This window comes from Lactuca saligna, chromosome 5, assembly GCF_052625555.1.
Source record: "Lactuca saligna cultivar CGN05327 chromosome 5, ASM5262555v1, whole genome shotgun sequence".
Classification (NCBI taxonomy): Eukaryota; Viridiplantae; Streptophyta; class Magnoliopsida; order Asterales; family Asteraceae; genus Lactuca; species Lactuca saligna.
The window spans coordinates 242,909,912-242,926,578 of record NC_136421.1 but is presented as its reverse complement, the minus strand read 5'-3'; the positions used below and the strand labels follow the sequence as shown (position 1 = coordinate 242,926,578).

Sequence of the window (16,667 nt, the reverse complement as noted above, 5' to 3'; positions counted from 1 at the left end):
TTAGGATTAGCTTTCCGCTCTGCCGCCAGGGCGAGATAGAGTCTTCAGCAGGGATATATGGGATTTTTAGCTTATGTAGTGGATACTCGGGTTGACAAGAGATTGATTTATGTTTCTTATGTTCCATTGGTATGTGATTTCCTGGATTTTTCCCCAAGGATTTGTCGGGTGTGCCTCCTAAGAGTCAGGTGGTGTTCTGGATCGATATGTTTCCGGGGGAGGTGCCTATTGCGAAGGCACCATATCGTCTCACACCACCCGAGATGCAGGAGTTATCCTCGCAGCTTCAGGAGCTATTAGGGAAGGGTTTCATTTGGCCGAGTAGTTCGTCGTGGGGAGCGACGATCATTTTTTTCAGGAAGAATGATGGTTCACACCAGATGTGCGTCGATTACCGGGAGTTGAACAAGTTGACGGTTAATAACCGCTATCCATTGCCGAGGATCGACGACTTATTTGATCAGTTGCAGGGAGCATCTTGGGTTTCCAAGATTGATTTGAGATCTGGATATCATCAGATGAGGGTCAACGAGATGGATATTCAGAAGACGGACTTTTGGACTCGTTATGGGCATTATGAGTTCGTGGTGATGCCTTTCGAGCTCACCAACGCACCGGAAGCGTTCATGGACCTCATGAACCGGGTGTGTAGGCCAATGTTGGATCGGTCAATGATCGTGTTCATTGATGATATTTTGGTATACTTGAGGTCTAGGGAACAGCACAAGGAGCATCTTCGGGATATTCTTGGAGTATTAAGGAGGGAGAGGCTTTACGCCAAATTCTCCAAGTGTGATTTCTGATTACGAGAGGTCCAGTTCTTGGCACACCTCGTTAATCATAACAAAATTTTTGTCGACCCGACCAAGATTGAGGCAGTTATAAAGTGGGCGGTACCAAGATCCCCATTCGAGATCAGAAGTTTTCTTGGCCTGGCAGGTTAATATCGGAGATTTATCAGGGACTTATCCAAGATTGTTGTCCCTCTCACCAAATTAACCAGGAATGGAGTTGTTTTTTACTGGGGGCCTGAGTAGTAGGTATCATTCGAGACTCTTCACCAGAGGTTGTGCGAGGCTATAGTATTAGCCCTCCCGGAAGAAGTGGAGGACTTCGTAGTCTACTACGATGCATCCAAAGCGGGATTGGGTGTTGTGTTGATGCAAAGGGGGTACGTGATAACATATACATTGAGGCAGCTAAAGCCTCACGAGACTAGATATCCCACCCATGATTTGGAGTTGGGGGCGGTGGTATTCACCCTCAAGATTTGGCCCCACAATCTCTATTGTTTCCGATGTACCATATACATGGACCATAAGAGCCTAAGATACCTTACGGATTAGCACAACCTGAATATGAGACAAAGGAGGTGGTTGGATGTAGTGAAGGACTACGATTGTGAAATCTTGTATCATCCAGGCAAAGCTAATATGGTAACTGATGTGCTGAGTCGTAGAGCAACGAGTACTCCAATTCGAGATGTGTGTATGCGAATGACGGTGATGACTCCATTCTTTTATATCCGAGAGGCCTAAGCGGTTTCTATTAGTCCAGATAACCACAAGAGAGAGTGGGTGATCGGCAGATTTCGGAGTTTGAGACGGATAGTCGGGGGCTTATGACCTTTCATGGGCAGATATGGGTGCCATATACTGGTGGAGCCCAACGGATTTTGATGTAGGAGGCCCATAAGTCTTGGTTTTCCATCCATCCTAGGGCCACTAAGATGTATTTGGATTTGAAAAATGATTATTGGTGGCCCTGTATGAAGAGAGAGGTGGCATGGGTTGTCAAGAGATGTTTGACCTGTCGCAAGGTTAAGGCAGAGCACCAGTGTCCTCATGGCCAATTGCAGCCTCTGGATATTCCCCTATATAAGTGGGAAGAGATCTCCATGGATTTTATTACAAAATTGATAAGTACCGTGAGGGGTGTCGATAAGATTTGGGTGATTGTAGACCGATTGACAAAGAGTACTCACTTCCTGGCTATAAGTGAGAACTCTTCTGTGGAGAACCTGGTTGAGGTCTACGTTCGAGATGTGGTGGCTTGGCATGGAGTGCCGACATCGATAGTGTCAGATCGTGATGTGCGCTTTACTTCCAGGTTTTGGAAGAAATTTCATGAGGAGTTGGGTACCCGGCTATATTTTAGCACCACATATCATCCACAGACAGACGAGCAGAGTGAGTGAACGATTCGGACACTCGAGGATATGCTACACGCTTGTGTTATGGATTTTGGTGGGAGATGGGATTCTTATCTTCCTTTGGCTGAGTTTTCATACAAAAACAACCATCACTCCAACATTGGGATGCCTCCATTCGAGCTCTTATATAGGAGGAGATTATGGACTCCTATCTATTGGGGGAGGTCGGATAGCGAGTAATGGGGAGCACCAAGATAGTACTTAAGACGACAGAGTAAATCCAGTAGGATAGATAGAGGTTGCTGACGACCTAGAGTCGTCATAAGAGTTACGCAGATCGAAGGCGTTCCGAGATAGAGTTCCAAGTCGGCAACTTTGTTCTCCTGAAAGTATCCCCATGGAAAAAGGGTGATCCGATTCAGGAATTGGGGCAAGCTGGGCCCTAGATTCATTAGTCCTTTCAGGGTGATTTCCAGGGTGGGTAAGGTAGCTTATCGGTTAGAGTTGCCTAAGGAGTTGAGCCTAATTCATAACACTTTACATGTATCCCAACTGAGGAAGTGTGTAGTCGACGACACATCAGTGGCTCCCTTAGAGGACATTCAAGTTGATGATCGTCTGAAGTATATTGAGAGGCCAAGAGTGATATTGGATGGGAAAGTAAAGACTTTGAGGAATTAAGGAGGTACATCTGGTTAAAGTTGAGTGGCATCATCGTAGAGGTTCGGAGTAGACTTAGGAGCCGGAGTCCGAGATACACGAGCAGTACCTAAAGCTGTTTCCGGAGGATGACTTCGAGGGCGAAGTCTGATCCTAGTGGGGGGAAATTATAACATCCCGAGATAAGGTATGTATCGATGACCCTAACTTTTATTGCATTGTCAAAACTAGCCCTTAATTGAGAAAAAGATGACAAATGAGTATGTGGGGCGTACGCATGTGTACGCTCAGCGTACTCATGTGTGTATCATGAACGCGGAGGCCACCTAGTACGTTGGACGTACCAGAGGGTACGTTGGGTGTACTAGGCTCAAAGTGTAAACCCTAATTGTGTTGTGTGTCCCTATTTAAGAAACATGATGGCCTCATTTCCAGCCTCCAAATCCCCTCAAACCCTAAATCCTGTTTCCTTAGCCTGTGTGAGCATTTGTGGCTTATTGCGTGTTCTTGTGTAATGCTTATTGCGTGTTCTTGTGTAATTCTTTTGTGAAAATGGAGCCTTGAAGAAAGAAGAGTTGGTGTCCAAGCTTTTGGATCTGATTTTTTTCTGTGGCTGGTGCATTATCCAGAGGTATCAAGCTCAAAGCTTTCTCATTGTTTTGATTAATTCATGTTTTGGTGCATTTTTAGGGTTTTATGTCCCAAGCTTGAAGCTTTATGAGTTTGATGAACTCCATAGCATAATACCTTTCCATTTAGGCGTTTCTAGTCATTTGGAATCATAAAAATGAGATCTCGGTCGTCAAGATCTCTCCATGCATGAGATATGAGGACCTTTGTGAGCAAAGGATTAGAGTTTATGAGTTTTAGACTTGTCCAACCATGTTAAGGCTTTAAGTCACCAACTTTATGAAACATGGCTTTAAGTCACCAACTTTATTGAGTAATGGACCTTATTCAACCCAGATCTGTAGTTGTAGCAAGTGTCTTAACGGATTAAGAATTAAAGAGTGAAAAGAGGAAATATGGGGAGTACGTTGTGCATACTCCTAGCTATGTGCAACGTAGCGCTGAGCCACCCTGATGCATGCATGACTGGCTATACGCCCAGTGTAGAGGGACATACATCCAGCGTACGCGCTGGGTGCTGACTTTTAGGGTTTTGGTTAAGTTGTGGACTTTAGAGGCCATGGAGGGGTAAAATGGTCTTTTACCCTTATGAGATTTAGTAGAGAAACTTAGCCTAACATCTTTTGGGGGTTGTTAATATCAATTATTAATTAGAGTTATATGTGATATATGTTAGGCGGAGTCTAGATCGGCAGTTCGGGTGTGGGATATACTTGCTTTACTTTACGAGGTGAGTCTTCTCACTATACTTACCTGAGTGGTAATTATTGTGCGACTGGGGAATCTTATTTGTGTTATTGACTGGAGAGTCATATTTTCTTATACTGAGATATGTGATATTATGCATCCTGTCTTTGTGAATTATGTTATTATATTACTTTGTGCATATATTGAGTTATGACCGGAGGGTCCATACTGAGTAGTGAGACCGGAGGGTCTTCACCGAGACACAGGACCGGAGGCTCCATACCGAGCTGTGAGACTGGAGGGTCTTCACTGTGATACATGAACAAATGGTCCTTATCAAGATATAGCCATGAAAGGATAATTATTTATGTGTGTGGTATTTTAGGGGACTCACTAAGCTTCGTGCTTATAATGTTTGTGTAAAATGTGTTTCAGGTACATCTCAGGATCGTGGGAAGGCGCCGGCATGATTGTACACGCCAGCTTGATGATTTGTGTTTATGAGGATTCTAGGATATTTGACAAACAATTTCCGATGTTTTGTGTGTGGGAAAAATTCAAATTGGCTTGATAAATGTTAAACTATGTTTTGTGTGGAAGTTTTAAAATTGAAAATTTTGTATGAAAATTTAGAGTGTTACATTCAGTCTTAATCAAGTATGGGGTCATGTTTTGACCAATCATGAGGATGTTTTTTTGTTTTTGATTAAGGTGATATTTCGATTATCTTTGGTGTTCTTTTCTCTTTGGATGAGATTATGGGTTTCCTAAGTATGTGTATGGGGGTGTTCCATGTGACCTGGGCAAGATGGCATTGGGGCTCTTGGTTAGAATTATAAGCATGGTTCTTTTGGGGTTTTAGCTTCCAAATTGGATCAAGAGTGAAACTGATATCCTATTTGTGGGTCGTATGTGACTTTGTTTTCGTAAGGTTATGCTTTGGTAGCAATTATTTTGTGCTCAGTTAGCGATGTGAGAGTGTCAACAAGGTCAGTATGTTATCGAGAGCATTCCAGACATGGGCTGAGGGCCAGGGAGGGAATTCCAGACTCATGATGTGGGCTCATAGGCAATCTAGACCTATGCTGAGGACCCTAGTTAGGGATTGCGGGTAGATTCAAATGGATACTTATCAGTATTAGGGAGGGTTCTAGGATAAGGTCTTATGAGTGGCCATTTTTTGAGTGGGATGTTAGTGGAAAATCGCGTTGGGAATCACGAGTGTATCCATTCTAGGTTTATATCTAGAACGAGGTGGGTTAGGAAATCTATATGTCAAAGGCATCAACTGGAGAGTTCAAGATTTAGCTTATGTGTTTGTGATCTGGGATGGTTCTACCTTTATACACGTCGGGAAAGTGATGAGGTTTCAGGCTCATAGAAGTAGTGTGTTAGTCCAACAGTTGAGGAAGTCAGTATTTTGTATCTCATTGTGTTCATGGAATCGTTATCATCAGGAGTTGTATAAATATTTTGATGGATAAGTGTCATGCCTTTTGACTCAACAACTGGGTAGGAATTCGGTATTTTAGATAGTAGGCAGAGAAGTTGGGACCAGGGAGGTCTCGGTTGCTTTTAAAAAGCAGCTAGGAGGCAGCATACTGTTTTGGGCAGTGTTATTGATTTGGGATCTGTGTGGGTGGAGTAGCTTGTTGTTCGGGACATTCTAAGTCAATTGCGGTTGGGATTAAATAATCTCAGAGTAATTGATTTGACCCTGTTGCGCAGCTCTCGTTTGGGCCTAACCATCACAGTGATGAATCTTCTACTCAAAGGATTATCTGAGCCTTCTGTACAATATAAGTGTTCTACAGTTGTTTATGGGTAGTGACCTTGTTAGTTGCTCCCAGTGGTAGCATCAAGATAATCAAGGTTGGAAGTATTCTGTTTATTCTGGTATTCAAGGTGGAATTGGCATGGTAATGGTTAAGTGTGGGCGGTATGTTTGGGGGTCATACCAACATGATACTTTAGGTTTCGGAAAGGTGGAGGTGGTTTTATGCATGGGTTTATAGATTCGTTCGTCTTTGGGACGGAGAGCTCTGCTAGAGATTAGTTTCAGTTGCTTTGGGAAGGTTATGGTATGCTCTGGGTTGTAGCTATGTTGCTCATGTTTTTTGGCGTGCCGAGGATGGTTAGGAATGATTTCGAGGACAAAATCTAATTTAAGTGGGAGAGAATTGTTACGCCCGATCCATATATATTCTATTTTTGGTCCCTCATATATTTAGTTATTGCTTTTGTTCTTGTTTTGCACATTTGGAGTGGGAGAAGGGACCATTTCTGTGAAATTCGGATTTTGGAGGCAGAGCTCGAATGCGAGGCGCTCCCTTGGGGAACGCAATGCGTTCACGCGTAGAGTTCAAACCCTAATTTTTAGGGTTTGATACCTATTTAAACACCTTAAGTCTCAGGCGTTGGCCTCATTTTCAGCCTCTATAGCTCTCTAACCCTGATCTCGAAACCCTAGAGCCTTCAAGAGTGTTGTGAGTCCATTGTTTGTGTTTTGGTGTGTGTTTGAAGCTCATTTAAGGAAGCGAAGCTTGGTGCAAGGTAGTGGTTCAAGAAGGATCTCATAGATCTTGGTTCTCTGCTTCATTTCCAATTCATTTGAGGTATAAAGCTCTAATCTTACTCATGAAAACCTTAGATCTAGGTTTTCATGGATGTTAGTCCCATGGTTGAAATCTAGTAGTTTGTGATCACTTTTGAGGCTTTGAGTTGCTCCTCTTGGCGTTTTTGAGGTTGTAGATTCATATAGTTTGCATCTTTTAGAGTTGTATAAGCTTCATGCATGAGATTAATCCCTTTATGGAAGTTGAATGCTATATTTTGGAGTTAGAACCTTTTAGGGCATACAAAGTCACCAAGTCAGTGACTTTATGGTTCTGGATGCTCTTTAGGACTTAGATCCATAGTTTGGTCGAGTGTCTTTAAGCATTAAGTGCTTAATAAGCTCTTTTTGGAGTCATTGTGCGAACAAAATACACTAGGTCGAGGAACACCCTACGTTCCGACTTTGGTCCGCGATCTGGGTTGGTGGCGAACGCCCAGCGCTCCACCAGGGAACGTTGTGCGTTCGGAGCATCTGTGGGCTTCTTGGATTTTTTCCTTGGACTTGATTGATGGGTTTTGGGCTTAGTAGTTGGACCCATGTTGGACTAAGGATTTTGAAGTGTTGGACTCCTTATTGGACTTGCCTTTTTTGGGCCTAGGATTTTATATTGGGCCTTGGTGGACCTAATGGATATGGGCCTTAGGGTAGGCCCAATGGCCTTAGACCAATTATGGGCCTAGAAGTAATTTGGGACTTTTGGATCAAGATTTGGACTTGGGCCTTGGCCCAATTAGGAAAAAGGGTAAATTGGGCATTTACCCTAAGTATGGGCCCTTAGTAAAGGATGGTATTCCAATTGTTAATTGGATGTTTGTTTACTATGATAGTTTGGGACTTTCATGAGTCAGCAGTCAGGGATTTCAATGCAGCTTGACATTTGAGAGGTGAGTTTTCCTCAACGTACTTAGGGGTTGAAGGCACCAAGGCCGGCCCTTTGGTTTGATAACCAAGTATTATGATATGTTGAGTATGGATTAGATATGTATGTTAGATTAATATGCTAGTCTTGTAGGTCTATAGGACTACCTGTGATACTGTCTGTTTATTTGTATATGATATTATATGTTATATGTTGACATATTTTGTGGGTAGGTTGAGTTAGTATTGCTTTGTGCCATAGAAAACAAGCCCTGGAGTATGTCAGTTATGTGCTGAGGTCCAGGGAGGGCATGCCAGACTCATACTAAATACTCATGAGCATTCCAGATACGAGCTGAGTATCGTGAAGGTCATGCTAGACTCGTATTACGAGCTTAACGGTAATCAATCTGATGACTGGTCAGGCCGGGGAGCAAGCCAAACATAAGTTGTGGGCCCATAGGGCAAGCCATACTTATGTTGTGGGGTTAGGAGTAATCCAGTCTATTATGATGTGGACCTATTACATGATGTTAGTATATCTGTGCTATTTGTTGTGTATCAGTATGTTGGAGAACTTACAAAGCTTTGGGATTACAGTTTTGGATTATGTTTCAGGTACCTCAGAGGATCACGGGAAGGCGAAGGCGTGATCGTGTACCTCCTCATGTTTTTGTTTTACAATTTTGGGATTTCTCTAATGTTGAACTTATTTTGAAAATAATTTGTAAACAAAGATGTTTTGGGGTTATTTAAAAAGTTTAAAATTTTCAAGAATTATGTGAATGTTACACTCTATTTCAATTGTATAAGTGTAAGAATCATCTCCAAATGATTTCTCAACTCATGCTCTTTTACTCCATTGAGGCTAAATTTCTTCCTCCAATTCTTCTTCTTGAGAAGATTCTTTATAAACAATTGCCTCGGGAGCACTTGTGTTGGACTTATTAATACACAAAAAAACAATTTTAAAGAGCGATATGTTTCTAGACTCCATTGCGACATTTTAGAGTTGTGTACAAGAAAATGTTAAACACTATTGTTTTGTGCTTAATCAATAAAGATGCAACCAAAATATGGGGTTCAATCTTTACAACTTTAGAGTAAGGTATAACAACCTTTGCGAGACACCCCCACATTTGAATGTATTTGTAAGATGGTTTTATACCTGACCATAACTCATATGGTGTTTTATCTGTTTTCTTTTGGGGTACCTTAATTAAAAGGTGATTAGTTGATAATACAACTTCCCCCATATTGAGGGTGGAAACCCAAAACTTAATAAGATGACATTCATCATTTCCTGTAAGATATAGTTTTTCCTTTCCGTGACGTCATTTTGTTTTGGCAAATAAGGTACAATAATCTCATGTATTATACAATGATTTGCACAAAATTATATAAATGGTAATACCTATTAACCTCCCCAATCACTTATTAGTACTTTAATATTTTTTGTTGAGTTGATCATCAACTTCACTTTCAATTTGTCTATCGTTTCATCTGTACTTTTAAGTAAAATAGAAATAACATAGTTTAGTGAAATCATCAATAAAAGTGATACAGTACTTATTCCACCTTTAGATGGATTCAATTTCATATCACACACAACCATACGAACTCATCCAAGGGGTCCAATGGATTTTCAGTGGACTTGAATGATTTTCATGTTAACTTTGATTCAACACATGTGTTTCATCCATATTTTGACTTATATGAAATTGAGGTATGTGTTCAAGTTTGATTAACCGTCTTAATGTGTCAAAATTAAAATGTTCAAGGATAACATGCCACACATTAGAGGATTTAAGCAAGTAAGCGGAAAAGTTATCTTTGTGGTTCATCTCTTGCTATTCGTGCTTATTCATCGGTTGGTTTTCCTGACGATTGACGATTCACTACTTATTAGTTGGAGTTCAAAGAAGCAACAGACAGTTGCTCGGTCGAGTATTGAGGCTAAATATCGGGCTTCAAACCTCTATTAGATATCATCTTTCTCTCATTAGCTCTGTCTTCCCATCTCTTGTCCACCAACTATATGGTGTTATAACATTGGTGCTACATACTTAATTGTTAACCCTATTCTTAATCAACACATAAAACATATTGAGATCGATGCTCATTTTGTTTGTGACATGTTGCTTTCTGGCACTGTACGAGTGTGTTATGTTCCAATGATTGTTCAACTAGCCGATATTCTTACTATAAGGGCTTGTCTATCCCTCGTTTTCAAAGTATTCGTAACAAGCTTTATGTTGCTCCCGCCGCTTGCAGGGGATATTGAAATAGTATAAGCATAAAAGTCAAATAGGAAAGTCAATGAAGAATCATTTTGGTTATTGTTCAGACAATAAACTCCTTTAAGGAGTCTCCTTTAACAAGTCAAAATAGACAAATAATTAGTCTATAAATACATAATTAGTCTTGTACTCTTTCTTTTCTTATCAATATCCAAAGCCATAACACTTGAGCTTTTAAATCAAACATCATCCAAAACAGCTTTTCATAACTCCATAATGAAACCACGTTTACAAAGCATGCAAATTATCTACATCAATCAATATACTAATTAAATCTTTTTTTTTTTTTTGTCAATCCTTCACCCTGTTAAACGTCCGAAAGCAAGAGACCAGCTTTCGTGACACACATAAAGAAACCTTAAACAAAACAAAGCAAAAAAAATAAAAAATAAAAAATAAAAAACAAGTCAACAAGCCAATAGATACTAAAAGTAGTTAGCTTTAAACTCCTTTCCCAATATTCCATCGTCTCTCCTTTTCCATGTAGTTTTGTTGCTTCACTCTTCTCCCATTCGCAAGAACTCCTCTATGAGCCATACGCCCTCGACTACCAATCGACACTCTAACCCTCTCCACCGCTATATTCAAACCACCCACTCTTCGTACCTGTTGTGGTGGTTGCATCATCATCGGCGACTTCACCTGGTTTTTCTTAAAGCTTCGTCTTAAAGCACTCATCAGCTTCTTTCCACTTCCATTGCTTCTTTTCGGACTCTCCTCCATACAACACTCACCGGTTTCATCCAAGTTCTCGTTACCGGATTTAATCGACGGCAATGGATACAGCTGCGGCACGTACTTGCTGAAAACTGGTGCTGCGGAAGGTAGTGGGATTAAAGAGTTCCGCCGTGGTGGTACTGATCTCACCGGAACTCGCTGTGAAGTCGTCGTGCAAATTGAGGCTCTACCTGTTCGTTTTGGAGCTGTGAACTGTTCCGGTAAATAAGGGTTGTTTTCTTTTTCGATGAAGTCGTCGACGTCGAGATTGACCAAGTCTCTCGCCGGAGGAAGTGGCGCCGGCAGTTTGTAGGTCATGTTCTTGTCGATAAGTGGCTGTTGGTTTTCTTTGCTTTCGTCGGAGTTTTTATAAGTATTCAATGGTTTAGAAACAAGTGGAAGTCGATGATCGTCTAGCTGTTGTTGCTGCTGCTTCATTTGTTGTTCGGCTATCTTCGTGTCAACATGTTGTCGTGCGAGTTTTCTCTCTACCAAAAGCTGCGATTCCAATTCTTTAACCTAATAATAATGAAAAAAACCCAAATCAGTTTCTGATCATGATCTCAAAACCCAAATCAGTTTCTGATCATGATCTCAAAACCCAAATCATTCTTGATGTCGCGCACCTTATCTTGAAGATACTTGTTTTTCACCTCTTTCTCCTTCAACTTCATGTCTAAACCATGGAAGTTATCCTCCATTTTCTTGATTTGCAGGTCTTTGTTCTTCATCTCGTGCTTATATCTCTCGGCCTAAGATCATAATTCATAAACAAACAAAAACTATGAGGGTTTGATTCGATTCTTGAAAAACAAGCATGATCGGCAACAAGATTACCATTTGTTTGTATTTCAAAACTTCCGAGCTTTCGATTTGCTTCTTTGCGGGACCCAATTCGATTCCTCTCACTCTGCTTGCGAAATTAAGGGAGCAAAGCGATTCGCTCAAATCGTTCTCATTGGGACTAATTTGCACAAACATCAGCGTCTTCGAATCTCCACCTAACGAGTCTTGAAGCAAATGAGTGAGCTTCGAGTTTCTGCAGAGAACACCCCATGAATGGAAACCGATTAAACAGGCTGAAAAAGATCATAGCTTGCAACCTAATAAAAAACCCTAGAATTTTTCAGTAGTACCTAAAGGGAATATGAGGGCTTTTAGTTGCTAAAGCGGATATAACATCTCCTAATGCAGAAAGTGATCGGTTTATATTTTGAGTTTCTTTCAATCTTTCCCCTTGAACCTCCGTTTTAGCCACCCTTTCACTTCCTGCTAAATCAACAAGCCATAGCTTGCTTCTTGTGCTTTCCCCATTCACCAAATTCTCCCCTTTAACCATCACACAATGTATACTGCACATTTACAAAAACATTCTAAGAAAGTGATCTACAAATAAAAGTTTTATTATTCTATCAATATCAACAACCACTGAGCTGGCTCACACAGTCCATATTGGAACTGAAACTCGGACACTGTAAACAAGACTAACCAATGGGATCGGCTACTATGCTCATTAGAATTGGTGGACCCAACGGCCCTTGCATTACTCCCGGTTTTAAGAACTTCCCAAACTTCACCCATGTTGCTAACTTGAGCCTCGACTAACCCGGGAACATGGTGCAACCCTTCACCAACTTGTCTTATTTCAAGCCTACACAAAAATAATTTAGGGTTACAAATTTACAATCAACAAACAACACTAGTGACTAATGTACAAAATAATAATCATCATCAGACTCCACAACTCAACAAAATTAATATGTTTTACCTTTTTGCTGCGACTCCCGGTTGTGAACTTGGAAGTAATAAATCGCGAATTTGCTCATTGTAAACTTCCAAAACACTTACACATATTTCATAGCGGATTTGATTCTTGCGTTCATCAATGACACGAAACAACTCTTCAAGAGTTCTAAAATTAACTCCTCGGTTTCCATCTGTGCCCTCCATTGTAAAAGTTTTCCCTGTTCCCGTTTGTCCATATGCGAATATGCATACATTGTATCCATCCAAAACCGATGTTGCAAACGAGGATGTGTCCTCAAAAACATCAACTATAATTAACATAATTTAATAAATGTCAATAAATAAATAAATCAAGTAGGTTAGATGTAAATCAGATGCACAGTGGTCCCACCACTCTGTCCAATTGCATGTTAGATGTAAATCAGGTATTTTAGATTCCACATTGGAATTGTAATTTTAGATTCCTTAGGATGTGAGTTTTACCTTGGTTAGCTTCGGGGGTAAAGACGGAATCAAATTTGAAGGTTTTTTTAAATGCTATGTTTGATTTTACTCTAAGTTCACCATCTCTTGAAGCTTCAAAATCAAATGCCATTGAAGCTCCTTGTGTAATCTCTTCTGAGTTTAATGGTCTACAACGACAAAATACCCTTATATTCCCTGCAAAACCAATCATTATCATAAGTTTTCAAAGGTTTTTTAACATATAACATAGATTATTTTAGAGCTTGAATAATCTAACCTTTCAACTCTTGGATCTTGTTGTAGAGATCTTTCCTTTCTTTAGCTCCTTGGGTGAATTTGATCTTTAGCTCTTCATGTTGTTTAGCTTGTTCATCGACTATCAAATAAAGAACATGAATTACTTTTATCTATTTAAATAAGTGAGGGAATAAGAATGAAATAGAATGTAAATTTTACTTCTTGATTGAATGATACAACTCATGTCATTCATGTCAGCAGCACACTTTTTGTAAGCCTGTGCCTCTTCTAGTAGCTTGATTTGATCCATTTTCATTATCTGTTTCCAAAAGATACATCGTATAAGAACAATAATATTTTGCATAGTCCCATGAAAATTACATTAATGCCCATCCCTTGTTTTGGTACCTTTAATTTTCTTGATATATCTCTTAAGGATGAGAACCATTTACTCTTCTCCTTCACTTGACCTTCAACTGCAAAAGCTGTAAAAATAACAACAAAGTCAAATGCTGTTTTTTATGCAAATTACAAAAAATTACTATAAGAAAACGTTCATACCAAGTGATCCAACATGCATTGATTTTCTCATTAGCTCGTTTTGAAGGTCCCTTAAAGACTTCAAAGCTTCTTCACATTCTTTACTCTTGCATTCATTCTCCATTTTCATCATCTCCAATTCCTTCTTTGCTTTCATCAATTCGTTCTTCTGATTCTCATACTTTTCTTGAAGCTCGTCTTCACCTTTATGGTAATCTTTTTCCTAAACGCAACATGATCTTTTGGTTAGGGCGAAAGGTCAAAATGGTAATTTGGTACTTGAGAACAATTGTGGAAAGATCATTACTTCACATGATGCGAATGGAAGAAGCTCAAACGAAGCTTCTGAACTACCAAGATCTTCCTTTGAATCAGCTGGATTGTCATTGAAATCATTGATCTTGGATCCATCAGTAATACCATTTTCAAAAGAGAGCTCAATGGAGGATCGTTTTAATAAGATGGGAGAAGAATCATAATTTCCATTAGGGGTATCAGGCGATTTGGGGCTTATAACTAAATCGGGTGAAGTTAAAGAAAACCCTAGCTTGGAATGACCTAGCAATCAAGAAAAAGAGGGAAAAATCTAGTGATTAAAATTCAAGAATTTTGGAAATTTATATAGAAAATTAGGATTAATATGAACCTGTATTGTCATTCTCATGATCAAGAACATCTTCGGTTCCAATTGCTTCTGGGCTTGAGTTCCTCCAGGAATTTTCTATTTCAAGAATATAAAAACCCTAATTAGAACACAACTATCGATTTGTTTCCAAAATCCAATAAAAAGAGATGATAATCGATCCTTTCTACACATTCTTACCATCAAGAACATCGTTTCCAATTGGATCAGTACAATCGTTATCTTTGGTTGCTTCTGGAGTTCGCAAAGAAATTTCTATTTGAAGAACAAATTAGACCAGTTTAATCAAAATCAAGAAACCCAAAACTAAAAATCGAAGCTTTATACACGTTCTCACCTTCAAGCTTGTCAAAACACAGATCATCATAATCAGCCATTACAGAAGTGTGAAAGCTCACAACAGGTGCTGATGATCAACAAAATACGATAATCAGTACAAAAACATACAAACCCTAGTCGCAATACACAGGTTCAATAAACAACATGCATTTTGGAAGTTTATATAAAATTAGGAAAATATGAACCTGTATTCACATTCTCATGATCAAGAACAGCTTCAGTCCCAATTGCTTCTGGGCTTGAATTCCTCCAGGAAATTTCTATTTCAAGAATACAAAAACCCTAATTAGTACACAACTATTGGTTTGTATTCAAAATACAAGAGAAAGATATGATAATCGGTCCTTTATACACATTCTTACCATCATGAATATCATTTCCAATTAGATCAATACGCTTGGTTGTTTCTGGAGTTCGCAAAGAAATTTCTATTTGAAGAACCAATTAGACCAGTTGAATAAAAATCAAGAAACCCAAAACTAAAAATCGAAGCTTTATACACGTTCTCACCTTCAAGCTTGTCAAAACACAGATCATCATAATAATCAGCCATTACAGAAGTGCGAAAGCTCACAATAGGTGCTGATGATCACAAAAATACGATAGTAAGTACAAGAACATACAAACCCTAATCGTAATCCACAAGTTCAACAAAAAAAACAAGTCGATCATCAATCAATAGTCGTAGGTGTTAGCCCACTGAAGCAAAAAAACACATACAGTGAGAACGGATTTCGTGTTGTTGTTGTTGTTGCTGTTGCTGGGGGACATCAGTAATTAGAAGTGGGTCAAATCGATGATCTTCCATTGATGAAAAGAGGGAAGATTTATTTGAATCAAAAAGGGTCAACTGCAATTTTCTTGAATAAAGAGAAAGTAGTGGGAGGAGTGAACACTTTTTCCCCAATCTTTTTGGTGTGTTTGTGTGTGAGTGTTTGAGATGCGATGATTTCGTTTGGAGGTGATTTCACTTTCTTGCCGTTATGTGTGAGATGCAGAAGACCGTTGGGTATTTGAATTTTTAAAATTTTCAACCCGGATCGCGTTCATGCCCTTTTGGGTCAAATTGTATTAATGCAAAATAGTCTTTAAATTTATGAAAGAATTTCTATTTGACCAAATAGCTGAAAAATAGAACATGGTGAATGTTTTACCAAATAGGTTATAGCCTACTTGATAATTCTATTGACCTTATCCTTTTAAATCAATAAATTTTATTAAATTGTATAATTCTTAAATTTACCTTTTGTACTGTATATTTTTTTGACTTATTAAAACGTACTACAAAACTATTGAGTAAGTAGAGAGAGTAATTTAAAGCTTCAAATTGTTTGTTTTATTAATATGAACTCAATGGCTTTTATATAGTCGATACATCAAAATAAATAAAAGATACTCCTAAAATAAATTAAGACTTATTCTAAAGGTAAGACTAGGAAAATTGGAAACTTATTCAAAATAATAAACTAAAAACTCGGACTAAATGATCACCTCTTCATTGTCTTTCTGGATTTTATAAATGTCTTTGCTTTGATTGCTTTAATTGGTATAACGTTCCATTTTCACAAGAAACATTTTTCATTTTTATTTAAGTTAAAACTTCACATTATAGAATTCAAAGTAAGAAAACTCATTTGTTCCAAAATACATTTGTTAATAAATCAAAGTAGTATAAATAATTTTGAATCTCCATTGCTATTGATATGTGTGTACAGTCACGCTTTCGCCTTCCCATAAGTAAGAAAACTCATTTGTTCCAAAATACATTTGTTAATAAATCAAAGTAGTATAAATAATTTTGAATCTCCATTGCTATTGATATGTGTGTACAGTCACGCATTCGCCTTCCCATGATCACAAACAGTACCTGAAAAATATTTAATCCACAACTGTAAGTCAAAGTTTAATAAGTTATCCCAAAATACAACACACAACGATACACATACAATACATGTACATTGGGCCGACAGTGTAAAGCTAAATTGCCCCCGGGCCCACAACCACAAGACTGGATTGCCCCGGGCCCACAACCATAAAGAATAGATTGCCCTGGGGTATGTTGGCCTACAACACCAT

At 39.0% G+C, this 16,667-nt stretch overlaps 1 protein-coding gene across 1 annotated transcript; it reads right to left on the bottom strand.

The window, feature by feature from the left end:
• Positions 1 to 10,090: 10,090 nt before the first annotated feature.
• On the bottom strand, positions 10,091 to 15,556 carry LOC145047161 (Di-glucose binding protein with Kinesin motor domain-containing protein). Its single transcript, XM_078995394.1, has 19 exons — positions 15,312 to 15,556; positions 15,102 to 15,173; positions 14,954 to 15,019; positions 14,777 to 14,851; positions 14,590 to 14,658; positions 14,433 to 14,507; positions 14,256 to 14,330; positions 13,917 to 14,167; positions 13,631 to 13,832; positions 13,478 to 13,554; positions 13,289 to 13,388; positions 13,110 to 13,208; positions 12,851 to 13,027; positions 12,390 to 12,675; positions 12,111 to 12,272; positions 11,758 to 11,973; positions 11,459 to 11,660; positions 11,248 to 11,373; positions 10,091 to 11,140 (listed from the first exon to the last, which is right to left on the bottom strand). Exons 1-19 carry the CDS (start codon positions 15,397 to 15,399, stop codon positions 10,346 to 10,348), a joined length of 3,213 nt encoding a protein of 1,070 aa, XP_078851520.1. The 5' UTR covers positions 15,400 to 15,556; the 3' UTR covers positions 10,091 to 10,345.
• Between the last annotated feature and the right edge of the window lie 1,111 nt (positions 15,557 to 16,667).